Source organism: Periophthalmus magnuspinnatus, chromosome 9, assembly GCF_009829125.3.
Source record: "Periophthalmus magnuspinnatus isolate fPerMag1 chromosome 9, fPerMag1.2.pri, whole genome shotgun sequence".
Classification (NCBI taxonomy): domain Eukaryota; kingdom Metazoa; phylum Chordata; class Actinopteri; order Gobiiformes; family Gobiidae; genus Periophthalmus; species Periophthalmus magnuspinnatus.
The window spans coordinates 27,490,833-27,509,291 of record NC_047134.1 but is presented as its reverse complement, the minus strand read 5'-3'; the positions used below and the strand labels follow the sequence as shown (position 1 = coordinate 27,509,291).

At 36.1% G+C, this 18,459-nt stretch overlaps 2 protein-coding genes across 3 annotated transcripts in view; one reads left to right on the top strand and one right to left on the bottom strand.

Moving 5' to 3' along the window:
* Nucleotides 1-11,018, bottom strand: part of frmd3 (FERM domain containing 3) — a 69,062-nt gene extending 58,044 nt beyond the window's left edge. The window contains exon 1 of the mRNA XM_033972591.2: nucleotides 10,914-11,018. Within this exon, the coding sequence (XP_033828482.2) occupies nucleotides 10,914-11,018 (105 nt within the window). The remainder of the gene's footprint in view (nucleotides 1-10,913) is intronic.
* LOC117376554 (probable gluconokinase) lies at nucleotides 5,135-17,494 on the top strand. 2 transcript variants are annotated; one of them, XM_055224299.1, is made up of 6 exons: nucleotides 5,135-5,161; nucleotides 12,009-12,077; nucleotides 12,688-12,718; nucleotides 12,801-12,887; nucleotides 13,673-13,716; nucleotides 15,787-16,663. In XM_055224299.1, the coding sequence occupies exons 2-6, from the start codon at nucleotides 12,040-12,042 to the stop codon at nucleotides 16,175-16,177; spliced, it is 591 nt and encodes a 196-aa protein (XP_055080274.1). In that variant the 5' UTR covers nucleotides 5,135-5,161; nucleotides 12,009-12,039; the 3' UTR covers nucleotides 16,178-16,663. The 2 variants fall into 2 exon arrangements, with proteins under 2 accessions (XP_055080274.1, XP_033828957.1); XM_033973066.2 differs by lacking the exon at nucleotides 5,135-5,161 and adding an exon at nucleotides 11,784-11,877 and having other exon boundaries at nucleotides 15,787-17,494.
* The last annotated feature ends 965 nt before the right edge of the window (nucleotides 17,495-18,459 follow it).

Below are 18,459 nucleotides of genomic sequence, written 5' to 3'. Positions count from 1 at the left end.
TTTGTTTCTTTTGAAGATTTGATTTTGATTTGAGTTCTTTCTCATTTTAGTGGCCTACTATTTGGAAATAGGAGATTTTGTACATTGTTTGATACTGTTTCCTTCCAATTACATTCACTTCAAATTATAAATCAGATCTTAAGTCCAAACAGTAAGTTACTATATAGTTTTGGACCAATAATGTACTTCTAATTCATAATATATATATAAGTTTGAAGTGACAGATTTTTTTTTTTAATACAATTTGCTTTCTATAACTGTTTTTCCATCTTTGCTTTTTTGACAAACTCCCAAAAACTGATTATGTTTCTCGAGTAATTTTCACATCAAAGCAGCTCCAGAGATCAGGATAAGAATAGAACGCGGAGCTATTTTTAAATGGCTGTAAAATGCCTGCCAGGCTGAACAATAGACCAGTGCAGGCTTGGCTCTTACATAAAGCACAAATATTGGCCATTGCACAGAGGAAAGAACCACAAAGGGAGAAATGACAAAACATATCACAGATCAACTTAAAAGGATGGAATAAAGAGGGGGCAATAAACATTTCTATAAAACTGTACATGATATAAAACAATGCACTACAACTTCACAAAACTAAAACAATGTGTAGTCTTTTTTTTTTGTGTGAAATGCACAGCAGTTGTGTTGTGATAGCGCTCTGAAGGAAGGGAGACTTATCAAGAGAAGCAAAGGGAGCTTGGGTTCAGAGGAAAAAATGGAACTGAAACTTATTAAACATGTTAATATGTTGTTTTCTGAGAGTATAGCATTTTCAAAATAATAAAATACAACGTGCTGATCTAAATATGTTATGTGTTAGCAGTTAACACTCCATACCCCCACAAATTCCAGTATTGATCAACACAGCAGAAGTGAAAATTAAATGCCATGTTTCATTTATTGGCAAATCTCGTACTAGAATAGCCCAGATCAATTAGCATAATGTAACCTGATTTGTGCAGTGCAGCCAAAGAGTCGTACTGCGATAATGTGGGAGAATTACTGTCTGTAATTGCAAAGTTTGTCTCCGTGGCGACTGTTAAATCTTTGATGGGGACTGGCCTGGGCACAGACAGCTGACAGAGGCTCCTGCAGAACAGATACGGGCCTTAATAATATATGTGGTCGCATGAGAAGGAGAAGACATCAATGGACTCTGGTCAAGTAAAGAAAAGTGGAGAACGTTTCTGTTACATTGTAAATTAGATCAATATAAACTCTCTATATGCAATTGTTTAACTGTGACAAGCCAGGATATGAGATTAAACTATGATGTTGCCTTTATACAATTACAGAAGATATTGGTTAAAAATTCAGGAAAAAATGCATTCTTCTTACTGTGCCTCCACAGATCTCACCCGTAACTTGGTCAAGTGGCATCTTCATGAAGAGAGAAAGTTTGGACCTCCTTGATTTCCTTCATTTTAATCACGTTGCTGCTTAAAGGTCCTATATTACGCAAAACTGACTGTTGTGATCTTTAAGCCATGTTATAATGCCATGTTACCTCCTCAAAAACATACCTGGAGTTACGTTTTGCTTCATTCACACATGTTTGAGTAACCATTTATTATTAGTCTGTCTACATCTCCAAAGCTCAAAATGCTCTGTTCCGCCTTAAGATGTAATGAAGTGGTGGTTTTCAAGTTAACAGCGACCTTTTAACATTTGGTTGAGTAGAGATTGGCAGTTCCAGAGCTGAAATGATCCAAATGATTCCAGTGAAGGTATAGAAGGTGAAGTTTAAAAACACAGTGGCAGTGGTGAAGTTTAAAAGCACTTCCTGGATTACTACATGACATCACAAAGTGGAAAAGAGCCTAAATATGCAGGGTTTGTGTGTTAAACATGCGTGAATGACACAAAACACAACATAATGAAGAAACGATATTATAACATAGATCAGAAAATAGAGTAATATGGGTCCTTTAATATTAAGTGTAATCAATCAAAAACCTAAAAAAAAAAACCCCATCTATTTCCCTTGTTATGGCCCTTGGTGTTAAGGCCCAGATTCACCTTTCACCAGAAAAGTTACATACCATCCTTTTAAAGTCTAACTAAACATCAGTATTCCCTCTCCTCTTCTCTCTCTCCTCATGACCCACTTCTGATGAACTCTTTGAATGTAGAATCTGACATAATATGATAATATGAGTGTCCTGCATATCTCTGTACATCATGGTTTATTTATCCACTTTGAGATCTCATTATGCACAACATCCACCGGGTCATGTCCTCAGCAGTCCAGTGGGAATGCCATCTCATTTGTTAAGTGCTTATATTATTTTCACGTACGCCTACTTACATATGGAAAGTGATGCTATGTGAACTTAAATATTACAACGATAACTGCATTTCTAACCATAATGCATTTAAAGGGTGTGTACTGTAGGGTTTTTCTTCGTGTGTCCTCAGATATGGATTTTACTGAACAATTGCTATGCTTATTCAAAATTGAAGGCTGCTTTCAAACTTATGTTGCTTCAGTCCTGGTTTGATAGCCCTAATGTAGACTCGTTTTGGTCTTGTTATAGTCCTGGTTGAGTTTTGGGTTTCAAATCAATCACTCATTCCAATCAAAATCACAAAACCACAGTTATTACAAGAGTTTAGTCCCTGTTTACCCCCAAAGTTGATGTTGGTGTCATCTTTAGCCCCGATGTAGACTTGGTTAGCTCCTGTCCTAGACCTGGTTTAGTCCCAGTTTTGATGTGGTGTGAGAATACAGCCTTAATAACTTGGGTTGCCAAATCCTACAACTACAAAATACAATGAACCCAAGCTCCCTACGCTTTACAGTGTGATTATACTTTAGTGATTCTATTAACATTATAAAAAACAGAGCTAGTTCATTTTAAACTGTTTACAGTGGTCCAAAATTATTCCTCACTAACCTTAGGCACTCTGAGCATCCTAATGTTTCACTGTGATGAGTTTATAAGCACTTTCACAACTTTCAGAGACTAGAGCAGAGTTTTACGTGGTAGAGCAAACAACAACTAGCATGCTAATTGTACATTCTCTGATTAAAGGACTTATTTTGACCTCAAGAGCTGCTTATACAATATATTTATACCAGGTCAAAAAACATTTTGCTTAAATACATGGGAAAACATCTGGTACCGGGCCTGAAACATCTATGACTTGATTATGATACTATGTCTTTTAGCTCAATCAAAAGATCAAAACTTGTTCCTTCTCTCAGTACTGGTGTAGTTAGTTCTCCGTTTGAGTTCATTCAAGTGGCTGCATTGCACATCCTGGGTTTAGTTGCACTCTGTTTGCTCACAATTTCGCCAATGACAAAATGCATTCTGCAAATATATTCCTCCTACAAAATGTTTCTCCGTGGCACCGTGAGTGACCTACTTATCCAACACAAGGCGGGCGCACAGATACAGGGACACTGGAGATGGTTTAAGAGGCAACACAAAGCCAAAGGTTTCCATTGGGTGGAGGAGGGAGGGGTAACACTGCAAAACTCATCGCAAATAATTAAAACAAAATTACAATTCTCATAGTCATAAAAGTAAATTTCAAATGTTTTAATTATTTACTTAAAGGTAAACTAACTTTACCAACTTCTGCTTGTCTCCAAATGTTATAGTTAAGCCAGGAATCACCTTATTACTGGGGGTGCAAGAAAACATGCTAGCCCTATAGGCAGTATATGTTGTATTTGTATTAATATAGTGGTTTCTGTCTTTTCTCAAATGTTAAAGGTGCACTAAGTAACTTTTCTGGTGGAGGGTCTGTTACCTGCTTGTCTTCATGGAGATGTTACTGCTTTGAGAAGAATGTTGCACAGTAGTCCCACATCGGGCCCAGCTACAGGTCAGACCAGTGGAGAGATGAGCCTGTTGCCCATAAGAATGCATGTTTTTAAGGAATTTAGAACAATAACTTAGAACAGTGTGACAATTTAAAGCACACTGTGGAATATTCCAGGAAAAGTAACACAAGTAGCCCACCACCAGAAAAGTTGCATAATGCACCCCAATAGTGTTTAAAATGTGAACTTTCAACTGGACCAAAGTATAAAAACATAAATGTAATCTCAAATCTAACAGGAATCTCACTGTTTGTCAGGAAAATGCAATTGTTCAGTTCTACAGGAGTACAACTGACCTGTGAAATTTTTACAGAGGAGTTTAGCTGTGGAGTGGGGTACTCGGAGTAAGAAAGAGGAAGTCATGAAATATGCAGAGGACCATTACAGAGGCAAAAAGCTTCAGCACAAATATACAGTAGACGTCCTTTCACTTTTCACTACAATTCATTTAGACTAGGGTTATCAAAAGTATCGAAAATTAGATACTAACTGATCCAAAACTAGATACTTGAGGGCATAGTGGCCCAGGTATCGATACTAAAAAAGTCACATTCACAGAACAGAATGAACCTTTAATGAAAATCTAAATAAAAATTAAATTCTGTCAACTGGACAAAAGTTTGAGTGAAGACAGATATAAGGCAGTGTCCATCAGCGACTTAATCAGAACTGAATTAGCGGCTTGGATGAACTGCGAAACATCTTCACTGTAAAACTTTTGTCCAGTTGACAGATTAGAATTTTTCTTTTGCTATGGATTATACCTGGACAACTGAGGGATTACGCAGGCATCTTTCTTGAATAACTTTAGAATGATCTTGAGCTACATTAGAACAAGTATAAGACACATAGACGAGTATAAGCCCATGGACCACTATGGAACCTACCGACTGAGGGATTACACAGATATAAGGCCACATGGTAATACAAGAGAAAGTACTACCATTTAATGTTGAAAATCACATTCTATTGTCTAAATAAAGAGCTGAGTATTTTTATCATTGTGGTATCGGAATCGATATTGAGTAGCGAGTCGATTCCTGGGTAACGAAATCAAGTTTGAAATGTTTGTTGTAACAATACTAGTTCTGACACTTGCACAGCCTGCTCCTGCTTAAAAGATGTTGAAATGTTCTTGTAACACTTGTGCTTTCAAAGAGCAGAGTGCAGGCACTGAATACAGAGACACCTGTGTAGCTGCTGTTGTGTGCACCGTAAATGGGGAATTCTGTAAATGATTGATTTGAACAAGTAGAAAAAGCACAGCGTCAGGAGCTCTGAACATGTAGGAAACAGCTGACAGGACTGAGAGGGTCTGCTGAGGTGAGTGGGGAAGGATTGAATCTAATACGAACACTTCATTAGTTTTATACAGGGCCTTTCAATTCCATATATTACACTAGGGCTAGGGAATGATATGGGGAATATATCTAATTTTTCAGACAGGCATTGTGATTAGATTTGAGATGAAAGTTTTAATAGTAGAATTCTGTTCAAAGTTCACATTTTAAACCTGTTCAGAAGAATTGACAAAATGACTGAAATATGAACTGACAAACGAATACAAGAGTCACATTTCAGAACATATTTGTACAGATCTAGCAGTTTTTATGCAGAATAAGACAGGAGAATTTGATGTGGAAATTATGGTACTTGAGCAACAGTATTTCAGTTGATAGTGTTTATCCACTGATCCAATAGTTGGTAGTTTGAATCCCGTTCTTGAAGTAAACATCGTTCATAGAGCGGTCAGATTCACTGACCCACAGGCAGGTTCATGAGGTTGTTGTGTTCTTGGGGAAGGCTTAGCCCACTCAAGTGTCGGTGAGTGTGAATGGGTGAGTGGCTCCTTGATGTAAAGTGCTATGAGTGCCTTGAAGGTAGAAGAGAGAAATATAAGAATGTGACCATTTAACATTTACACATTGTGATTAATTAATGTTTTAGTGAATATTTTTATTGCACTGAGATTTGCACATTGTATATTTATGAATGAAGTGTATTATTGATCAAACTCAGAAATGTATTGTCCCATATATATACATATATATATATATATATATTTTATCCAATTTCACACACACACACATATATATATATATATATATATATATATATATATATATATACACACACACATATATATATATACACACACATATATATATATATATATTTTACCCAATTTCACACACACATATATATATATATATATATATATACACACACACATATATATATATATATATATATATATATATATATATATATATATATATATATATATATATATATATATATATATATATATATATATATATATATATATATATATGAAATTGGGTAAAACTTGGGGGTTTATATATAATGACTGTATTTGTTATAACAAGGTATTTTCATATGTGTTTAACAGTCTGTATATTGTCCAGATAACAATTATGATTTGCCAGACAAAAAAGGCTTACTTTTTTGAAGCATAGAATAGTGTTGTCACGATACTAAAATTTCAACTCAATTTTAATACTAAGAAATAGACCGATTACCACAGTGATAATAAAAAGTACTCTTTAGACACAGTAGAACATGATTTTAAGCATTTAATGGTAGTACTTTCTTCTATATTGCCATGTGGCCTTATATCTGTGTAATCCGTCGGTCATCCATGTAGGTTCCATAGTGGTCCATGGGTGTATACTAGTCTTATGCTTGTTCTGATGCAACTCTAGATCATTCTAAAGCTATTCAGGAAAGGTTCATTTCTGTCCTGTGAATGTCACTTTTTTGTATTGATACCTGCTCAAATGAGTATCTAGTTGTGATACTAGTTTTAGTATCAATTAGTATTTGAATTTAGATATTTTTGACAACCCTTGCATGGATTGAATTGAAGTAGTTTATTTTTATGTCTACAATTCTCACAATAACACACTATGATGAGTATCCCTGTGTTGTCATAGCATACTGTTGTCAATGTGGTTCTCTGGCATCCGAACAGCTCCCCTCAGCCAGCAGATTTACACAGCAGATTTACACAGCAGATTTAGAGGATAGACTTCAAATCGGATAAGCCTTGTTTATTCTGCAATATATCTGCATCGGCACCATCGCCTTATGTATTCATATTCATACAAAAACGTCCCTATGTGATATGGGTTGGGGGGGGGGGGGGGGCTCTTTGGTTACTATGATACTTGATGAGCTTCATTTGACTGGAGCCTATGAGGAGTCTATGAGGTCAACCCCCCACCTAAAGAATACACATAAATCTTGATTAGAATACTGTTTAACAAAGAGGACACTGCACAGAATGTGACGACACAATTCTCTTACCCAGTGTGTAGTAAAACAGTAAAATCAAAAACTGGCCTTGTATATCAGCCCAAAATATTGGCAGAGTGAATCAGCCATCAGTTCATCTGGATTCTACATATTGGTCAATCTCTACTGGAAAGATTTAAATTCTTACACCAAAAAAAAAGCAATTGCAAAACATGTAAAAAATATGGAATTAGATTTTCTTTTCCAAACTTGTTTATAGCCCATGTCTATAGCAGTCCATAGATTCAGCTGTTTGAGTGACTTATGCTTTAATCAATGCTGTAGTTCCTGATTCATGGAAAAGCCCAGAGCTGTCCCTGTAAGTGCTTGTACTATATGGATTTCTGTAATGCCTTCACCTCAGGCAGTTTCCCCCGTCACATTCTCAGTCTAACTGCGCGGTTTTCTGTCTCGTCACCGTAATCAGCTTCTATAATGTATTGTCTCGCCAAACTTCAAACACAGTTAACATAATTTATACTCAAGGCTTAACTAAAACTCACGCTGTCTTTGGGTTTTTTAATGTTGACAAAGTTTATCATTTTATTTCCTGGTTGGAGAGCAGATATGACATATGTAGAGCGAATTCCATATAGAACACACATGTTGAACTGTGATATATTGCTGAAGACAATAGATGATAAATGATAATATTGAAACCAAACCATGAAGCAGAATTACCCCAGAAAAAGTCGATATAATAAATATCGTGACAGGCGTAATTTCCATTATTCAGTAAATGCTATCGATAGGTTGAGTTCACGTAACATCGTTCTAAACTAGCCTAGAGTTTAACAGAGTTTGCAGATTTCTTGACCTGGTTTATGGTTAATATCTCTATAATTGTTTGACTAATCCACATGAGACAAAAACTGACACAAAGTTCAACGTCTTCTCTGTCATTAATGAAATTATGTTTTCATTTAACTTCAGCAAGTGGTTCTATTTAACTGGGTTCATAACAGACTCATATGTGCAGTACTCTGAACTGAGGTCTACACCTTCATTAATCTGGAACGGCTCTCGCTGAAACAGATCGGGAAAAGGCAGAACATCATGATGATAATTTGAATCTGATTGGTCAAAGTGTCACAACAGCAGAACAAGGTGCACTGGTTGGTGGTAAGCTCCATTTATAGTGGTCACATCTGCCCTGGGGCACTGACAGAAGTGTGGCTGCTAATCTGTGCCTTCAGGCCCTCTGATCACCACCAAAATAGTGTTAAAAACCGGTGTAAAGCCTCTATTAAACGACTTGGGATTTGACTGTGTATTTTGTGATGTTTTGGGCCCCTCTCTTATATAAATAAATCAAACTTTTGTTCTTGGCTCTGGTCCAGTCTCTGCTCAGACCAAACACAGACACAGGCAGCTGGAGGCAAGATTGATTTTGTAGTAAACGCGGTATTTATGAATCACACTGTAAGCCATGTGCACAACACAACTGCTTAAAGTGAAGTCCCTTTTTACAGAAAATCTTGTGATACCTGTAGTTTAAACCTCTACAAACATGTTCTGAAATGCATGGGATTGTTGTATTAGTTTATCACTTCATATTTCAAGCTTGTCTCAAATGTTAATGCTCCTGAAGTTGTTAGTAATTCAGATTGAGATTCTGAAAATGTTATTGGTCTCAGAGGGCAATTCATTTGAAGCGTTCTCAGAGCAGTTCTCACATGCACATAAACACAATGTCTCAGTCCATTACAGTTTACAAGTGGAACTCATCAAGTTGATCTAACAACACAACAATATATTACAATGCAAATAACTTCAGAAAACACAACCACCAGAATTGAGCAATTCGACAGCAGAAGGCAAAAAGAATTAGAAAAGCGATTTGTTTTTTGTACACGCGCATAAAACCAACACCCTGAAGGCATCATGACAAAGTGAGGAGCCAGAGGAACGAGGGGCTGAGCCTGGAGCCTCTTTGCTTTGCTCAGCACCTGCTCCTGCCACAGAGAATGCAGCTCTCTCTGTTTGACACATGTGATTTTCGAGCGTTTTTTAACAATGCTCTGCACTTTGTTTTTGTCCTTCAATTAGGGTTTGAAAAAAGTAGATGTAAGAAAACATAAGCAGACTTTCAATAAAAGAACAATAAAAGTTGTTGAGAATTGTTTTTTTCACATTAAAAGAATGTGCACTCTGAACAGAATCCTACATTTTAAACATATTGCAAATCAAATCACGATTGCAATAAATAAGAAAAATCGCAATACAATTTTTGGTAACACTATAAAAGCTACATTTTAATTAGCCTTAATAAAGCAATAAGACTGCATTGTGTATTAAGAATGATCCAGGCTTAGTCACTACTAATATATAAGTTCTAACCATAACCTTTGACCTTTAACCATACTGTTAAGTATTTACTAAGCCTGATTCATTCTAAATAAACTTATTGTTCATTATTAATTAATTATTAAACAGATGTTACATCCAGACAATTACTTATATCTATATATCTAAATTAGGGCTGGTCATACAGATAAACTTTCGATTGAAACTAAAACAGATTTTTTTTTGGTCATCCTGATCACAAAAGTCAGTTGTAGCAGGGTGCGGTGTAGGGAGCTACATTTGTACTTATTATCTTTATGTTAATGGTATTTAAATGTTCTTATGTTTATATTTGCTAACTCTATTCTTCTGTTAGTCAGCTGCATGTCTGGAAGAAAGGGAATTTTCCTCCAACCAAACAAAATATTATTAAGTAAGTTTACTCTTATTTGAATACATTTTGGCTACTCTACTCACCTCTGCTCCTTGACATAAGGAACACATGAGGGTTGCCAGATTAAACACAACTGACATTTATAAAGTATTTGGCTGTAATAATAATGTCTGCATGTAGGTCTCACCAAAACCTCACCCCTCACTAACTTTGTAGTTTGCACCTCTACAAGCATGTTTTGAAATGCATGTGATTCTTGTATTCAGATATAAGTCTTCTCTCAAATTTTAGATTACGCTGAATCTTTTATTAAGTGTTTTAATTTATTAATTTATTACTGATGCATTGCAGCTTGTTGTAAAGTAAGACAGTTGCCTAATTGTAGTGTAACAAATAGAAACCCTTAAACTATAAAACAACCTAGTACTGACTGACAGACACATTTGATACCTTTAGGCTCTCCTTAATCTTATCATTCCTATATTACCACACCCATACAGGACCAGCACTCCCTCCACGTGCAAATCTATACCAGAAAAAAACAACTTGTTCCAATGACATAGAAATCCAGCTCTTTTGGAATTTAATGAAAATTGTCTGTTTAATGCTCTATATGGTAATTTAGACTAGCTAAAATTATAAATAGAACAATACATTTTAGAGAGAATACTAGGCTAATAGAATAATTAGCCTAGTATTGTTAGAAATAAGCACAACAGGCTATTTAATTGGTATGCTATCAATTAATCCATGTGACTAGCTAGAATATGCCCACGAGGTGCAATAACAGGACCTTTTAATTAGACTATTTAAGCATTTTAGAATAATTAGCCTAGTATTGTTCAAAATTAGCACAATTAGGCTATTTAACTGAAATGCTATCAAGTGATCCATGTGACTTTAGCTGGAACACACCGTGCACAAACCACGAGGTGTAACAGGACCATTTTAGAATAATTAGCCTACCTAGTATTGTTAAAAATTAGCACAGTTAGGCTATTTAACTGAAATGTGACAGTAACTAGAATATACCGTGCACAAAGCACGAGGTGCTAGAATAATAATAAGACATCATACCTGGATGGTGCATGAAATTTCCGAGTCGTCCAGGAGCCGGATCGTGCAGCGGATCTCCTGGTCCAAAGATCGGAGGCTGGGGCTTCGAAACCGGAGCATTTTCATCCTTGAGTCAGTCCCCGGTTAGTCCCGGTTCACCTCCTCATGTCAGCGCCGTGTTTACGATAACTGACGCGGACAAACAGCAGCCGTTACGTGTGCTCCCCTCCGCGGTGTGTTTATGGGGCTCGCCACCTGCTCCAGAGACGCCCTGAAGAAGAAATGAGAGGTGGAGAGATGGTAAAATGGGGAAGCGGATGGATGCAAAGCGATAGAAAAGGAGGAGGAGGAGGAGGACGTGCGTGTGTCCCCCGCTGTCCACTGCTGGATACACTGGAGAGGGCAGGCCGGGATGTAACCTCGCGCTCTCTCACCTTACCACCATTTATCTTGCTCCTGCATATTAAATAACGCCATTAAATTACAATTATTTTCTTTTCTGTTAATTTTTTTTAACATACATTTTCCTTAATCTGTCATTACATTGGCAGCGATAGCTTAGAAATGTTAAATAATAATAATAAATAGTAATAATATACATACAATTATTAATATAAGTTTTTCTAGATTCATGTTTTTATTTTTTGTAGATAAATTATAATTGCTTTATGATTCGGGTAAAGGGAAAAAAAAACATTTAAGCTTTTGCACGTTTGCACGTCGCAAATTATTTATTTATACATTTATTGCTTAAATTTTACTGTATTCCATATTAAATAAACATATTTAACAGATAAATATTTAAATATATATTTTTTTAATAATAGGAAATTGAAATGTATGGGCGGCTTTAAGAGTGACGTTTGTGGTGCGTCATCACGTCGTAAACTATGCACTTCCGCCATAGGTAGTCCACAGTTCAGCATCATGGTCATTTTAGACAGAAACTTTGGTGAATAACAGTTGCTTTCCATGGATTAATAAGGTACAAGATACAAGAATAAGTGGTGCTCTGTCGTGTTAAACGCTCGTGTGAAATATGTCTTTTTACGTGGTTGTTAAATAGCTTTTGTCACTATATAACTTGATAATAACGCCAATGTTTGTCATTTCTAGCTGGCTGGACTGAACTGGTGCCTTTAACATCATGATCTATATCCTGATGGGAGTGTCTGGGTGTGGAAAGTAAGTTTATTTTTTAGTTCGTTTTTAGTTTATTTTCTATATTATCTGTATCATGGGTTCCTACATTCATTGGGGTCAAGTGCAAAATCATCATTTATTTGCAAATCATCTTTTCTAGATACAAATCAACAGGCTTCCAGGCTTATAATAAACAGAACTTGACACTTGGTTATGGCTGTTAACACAGTTGGTCCTTTAACCTTGTTGAATTTTCTCCTAACCTCCTCTTATACTACTTTAAAGGTGCGCTGCGTAACTTTTAAAACACAAAAAGTACTAATCTCCATCCATGAAGACAAGGCGGTGGGTCTGTGTTACATGTCATATCAGTGGAGAGGCAAGTCTGTTCTCAGTAATGCAAGAGAGATGTTTAATGCCATAATGTGGTACATTCCAAGCAAAGCAAAATCATCTCAATGGACTAAGCAGATTGCAGACCCTCCAACAAATAAAATTACATAGTCCACCTTTAAAGTTCTCCATATTTTCAGACAGAGTCTCTAAAGTATTATTCCAAATCACTCCAGGTCCTGTTTTTGTTCTGTGTGGCAGTTTTAATGCTTCTGGAAATAGCATTATAAACCCTTTGTAACTTTGTCCTCTGTGATAGGAGTTCTTTAGGTGCTGTCCTCTCTCAAAAGGTGAGTTAAAACATATACTATCTTTTTATATCTATACCACTTCTTATGGTACATTAATTTTACTTTCTTGTCTTATCTGTAGTTTGGTTGGCCCCTTCATGAAGGAGATGAGTTTCACCCTCTGGAGAACATTGAGAAGATGGCCCGAGGAGAGGCTCTCACTGACCAGGTGAGGACATTATTGTGATTGCAGGTTTAATTGGAGCTTTTGTCTAAAGTTTTATCACAGTTTTGTGATTTATCAAATTGTGATTTTTCTAACAATCTTTGTGGTTGTTGCAATTGTAAGAGTTCTAATTCAAAAGGCACTTTTAAAACACCCACAGTACCCACCCACACGACAGTACCATTAATGTTGGGGGGTTCATTGAATACGACTGGAGACATTGTTGTTTGTTGTGGATTTACATGAATACTTATAGTACACAGCATATATACAGGCAGCTATGATACAATAGTATCTCACCACCACTGAGTGTGAAGTGTTTTGAAATGCGCTATATAAATACAATGCATTAAAGTTATTAGTAGTAGTATTTGCAATTTAGTAAGTGTGACTCAAATGCAATAAATCTTGCATAAATTAGTAAAATATTGGAACAATAATAATGATAATAATGCATACATATTATATTTGCGCTTTTCAACAAACTCAAACGCTTTACAAAGAGCGCAATAATCACATTTGAGATCATAAAGAGTTGCGGAAGTAATTCTGGAAAAGTAATTAGATTATTGATCGATTTCTCCTTCAAAATGTGACTCTAAAATTTGAAAAAAAAAACAACAACTATAAATTACTGATAAAAGGAAACCTACTGCTTAGAAACTGTTGTCATGAAATGTGAACATTTTCATCATTTATCTGAATTTATGATCTTGGAGGCAATTTCCAATCACAGTTTGTGCCTCCCAACATCTTAAAGCATAAATTATGTTTTGTTTTTTCATCAGGACAGGTTTCCTTGGCTCCTCAGACTGCATGAAGTCATAGAGAGGTAAAAGTACACACTACACTATACAGTAGGGCTGTAGTTAATTAAAAAAATTCTTCGTTGACTAAAAAGGGTGCGTGGAAAAAACTTTCAAAACTATTGCTTATCTCTATGTATCTGACCCAAACTGGACTCACAAGATTACACCTGCAGGAGGAGTTCACACAAAAACTACTATTTATGTAGAAAAAAAGAGCTAAATCTGACTTTGTACATATAAATCCCCCCAAAAAATCAAATCTTCAGCTCAGTCACTCACTTCCTTTTCTGTTGTTGTCCCATATTAATCCTTATAATCTAAATAAAAGGATTAGTCAAGAAATGCAAATTTTGGTCGGCTAAGACTCCATCAACCGATTAATCGAGTAAACAACTAAAGGCCTCCAGCCCTGTTATACTGTTTAAGTGTCAGACCGATGAGTTGCTTCAGTGCTGGTTGGTGAATCGGGATGAAAAGCAGTGAGTGGTGAGACGAAAGAGAAAGATTAGTGCCTTTTTCATAAAGATCAGGCCCGTTTTCAAAGAGCTGCTCATCCACAAGTCTTTTACAGCATGACTGATACACACAGGCTGTTTGTGACCCGGGGTTAGTTTAGCTCTCATGTGACCTGGAAAAGTTTGGAAAAGAGGTTTACAAGTTTTCCAGTTTCTGTTCAAAGTTCACGTTTTAAATGCATCCAGAAGAATTGATAGAAAGACTGAAACATGAACTGACAAACTAATATAAGAAGCACATTTCAGAACATGTTTGTACAGATCTAAGCTACAGGTTTAGGAGAAACTGAATATGAGCCAGAAGCACACCTATGCTCACTTCCATATTTGGAACACAGTGGCTAGCAGGTTAGCTATGTCCATTTATATAAACTAGTCTATGGTAAGAAATGAAGGCACTTCAAAAACTGCAGCCTTTGCGATTTGCTAATTACGTCCATTACAGTTGCAGTTAGGATTTGATTGCACTTAATCTTCTCGTCCTAAGAGCAAGAGGCTGATTGAAGTCGCAGGCTCATGCAAGTTAATCACTGAATCACAACTAATTGATTACTTAGAAAATCTAATGTAGTAATTGAATAATCATCTGGACTAAACGCAGACAAAAATAAGTGCTGAGTAAAAAGGTTTTATGACTCCAGACAAAACAAGAATTAGATCAAAATGACAAAAGAAATATGTACATCACTGTTTTTTGGTGTGGAGTGAATGAATGAATAATGCATGAAATTGTAAATGTCCTTAAGCAACTTCACTTTAGCTTCATCTGAGTCAGAATTTAGTAAAAATCTCACATTGACAGGCTTTTGTCAATCATAACCGTAAAGTAATAGTTATGCAGCCCTAGTTTTAAAGGACACATATTATGCTATATTCTGATTTATGTTATAATGCTGTTACCTTCTGTTTTGTTTCATTCACACATGTTTAACAGACAAATCCTTCATAGAAAACACTCTTTTCCACCTTGTGATGTCTTGTGGTAATACAGGAAGTGCTCCAGTGTGTCTTCAAACTCCATACACCTTCACTAGAATCATTTGGATAATTTCAGCCCTGGAAGTGCCTATTTCTGCTGAACTAAAGATAAAAGATGCTACCACTTCATGACATCACAAGGTAGAACAGAGCATTTTGAGCTTTGGAGATGTAGACAAACTAATAAACCAGGATTACTCCAATACGTGTGAATGAAACAAAACACAAGTCCAGGTATGTTTTTGAGGTAGTAACATTATATCATGACTTAATGCTCACAAGAGTCAATTTTATGTAATATAGGACCTGTAAGCTTCTAAAATGGATGCGTAGTTTTTATAGAAATATGCAAAATAAATGTTGAACTGGAAATGTTTCAAATACCTTGCCAAAAAGATTACTTAAAAACAAATTAAATTCTATGGATTTTTTCCCCAGATCATTTAGTATATAAAAGTGCAGAATATAAATGAGTTATCCGCCTACTGTACATGTTTTTATTTGAAACTTGAATACTTGGTGACCCATGAATCAAACCCTTCTTTCTACGAGGCGAGAGTGTTTTACTGCTGTTGTAAAGATACTCTCTCCTCCCTTCAGAGAGCGATGTTGTGGCGGTAACGCTCTGGTTGCTTGCTCCGCTCTCAAACGCCTCTACAGACAGATCCTTCTCTACGGCACCAGAGCCTTCACCTGCTCTCAGTCAGGTTCTCAACAGGAAGTCCCGCCTCCTCCTCCCCTTCCTCCTGCCTGTTCGGACATCTGCTTCCTTTTCCTACACGGAGATTATCATGTGATCTATCAAAGACTGGCCTCTCGAAAAGGTCACTATATGAAAGCTATCCTGCTCCGGTCTCAGTTTGACACTTTAGAGCCTCCATCAGATGAAGAGAACGTGCTGTCTTTGGACATAACCACAAACACAATCACAGACATGGTGGAAAAAGTGGAGAAGCATCTAATGAGCCGTAAGAAACTCTTATTGGTCTAAACAAAGGTGTAACATGTGACAGACACAATACACAATACACTCAGCAGTTACCATGGTGAGATAAAGCACACATTAGAAAACACAGCCAAAAAGTTTTAAATGGTCTGAATAATATAAAAAATGTATTTAAACAACACATTTTCAGGTGCCTGTAATCAATCTGAGCGTCCATGGTTCTGTTTAGGTCTTTTATTTATCTTAAAGGTAAGTGACTATATGAAAAACTGTTCTTAATGCTAGCTAGCTTGTGACTGTAATGTTATTTGAGAGGGACTTCGTTAACAGCACGGTTCAGCTCTCCTTTTGTAGCTCCAACTAGGTCAGTTCTTTATGGTCAGACTGTGTTAAAACAAAGCTCAGAGTCTAACATGAGAAACAAAGCTTCAGACAGAGCAGTGCCTCTAGTTAGCATCACATCCTCTGGGAATGTTGATGACATCAGCTGCAAAGAATTATTTAGTCAGAAGGTACATTAATATGGCTAGTAAAAATCAGATAATCAGAATAATCAAATATCGCTATACAGTAATTAGATCAGATTTTGTATGAGCACAAAAGACATGATCCTCAAAACACCTGGTGACAATTAAAGGTTCAGTATGTCACTTTCTGCATGATTCTAAGGAAAGTTAAAACCATACTTTGGCAAACAATTGATCTATCGCCATGGAGATTATAGCCAAAGGAACTTTTCCATGGACGCAAGCAGGAGGAGGTCCTCCTTCAAACAAAATCAGAGTCATGTTTACGGACCACTCATAGTAAGGACATGTGACATGCAGTGAACACAACAGTCGATTTATTTTTTGCCTAAAACGTTAATTGGTGGATTTTATGAGTAAATGTGGTATTTGGAAGACATAGTACACTGAATTTTCAAATAATTATTTCAGTTTTGTCAGATAACTCGCATAGATAACATTTCAATAAACTGATAATTCTAAAAATCAGATTATTGATCAGATCTTTGGTGTGCATTTAAACAGCCAGTGTTCGTGGCCCAGGTTTGGTCTACCTTCTAAACTTCTGTGCAACAAGATACTTTCATATCAAAAAGTAAATTTTAAGTGAATATGGTAGCTAAATCTCTTATCATTTCAGTTGTGTGGTTTGCAGTGTTTTTGATACTGTGATGAAGGGGTAATTAATGCATTTTACTAGAGCCTTTACACTATGAATTAATTATTGTGATATTTATTGTATTTTTATTTTGAGTTTTGGTAACAAAACTGGATGTTTCATTACATAAGTGGACATAATCAGTCTTATATAACTGTTTTAAATATTTCTAGGCAATAAACACTGTGATGTTCTTTTAATTCACTCCTCTGCCACACTGCATTCATATAGACACATGAAGAAGAGTGTGAGTGTAGAGATTCAACCATCAACCTTCATGTTTGTAGGTGTTTAACGCATTTCAAAGGGACAAATCAATATAGGGAAAATTAGCTACAAAAATACCATTCTGGTAGTAGTTCTTGTTTTGGTGGTACTTGTTCATAAAAGTTTGAGAGTCGTTGGTTGCTTAGTTTGTACATCAGTTTTATGGGCACTCAAAATACATAAAGGTTTCTACACTCACTTCATTAAATATTATACAATTATAAAATTATTGAATCTAATAATATTCATGTTTAAAATCCTATGTTACACAAAAATCGATTCTTGTGAGCTTCAAGCTACATTATAATGTTGTTACTTCACGAAAAAACATACCTAGAGTTGTGTTTTGTCTCATTCACACATGTTTGAGTAACCCTTTATTATTAGTCTGTCTACAACTTCAAAGGTCAGAACGCTCTGTTCCACCTTGTGATGTCAAGAAGTGGTAGTTTTCAAGTTAACAGCTTCTTTTTACCTTTTGTTCAGTAGAGATTGGCAATTCAAAGGCTGAAACTATCCAAATTATCCTAGTTAGGAGTTTGTTTGTTTTAAAAACACAGCACTTTTGGAGCACTTTGTGTATTGCCACATGACATCACAAAGTGGAACAGGGTGTTTTCTGTTTGAGAGACATGTGTGAATGTAACAAAACACAATTCCAGGTATGTTTGTGATGAGGAAACAACATTATAACATAGATCAGAAAATACCGCAATATTAGTGAAGTCAGCATAATCTAATGTTTATTCCAGATGTAGCCAGCAGGTGTCCTTATCGTCACCCTCAGACGTCTATCAGTGTCACTATTTTCATTCTGTGCGTCTGTTTTGGGGCATGACGCATCCACGCGCCTCATCCCAAATATTTCTGGAGTTTTAATCCTCCGTCCCCGCGGC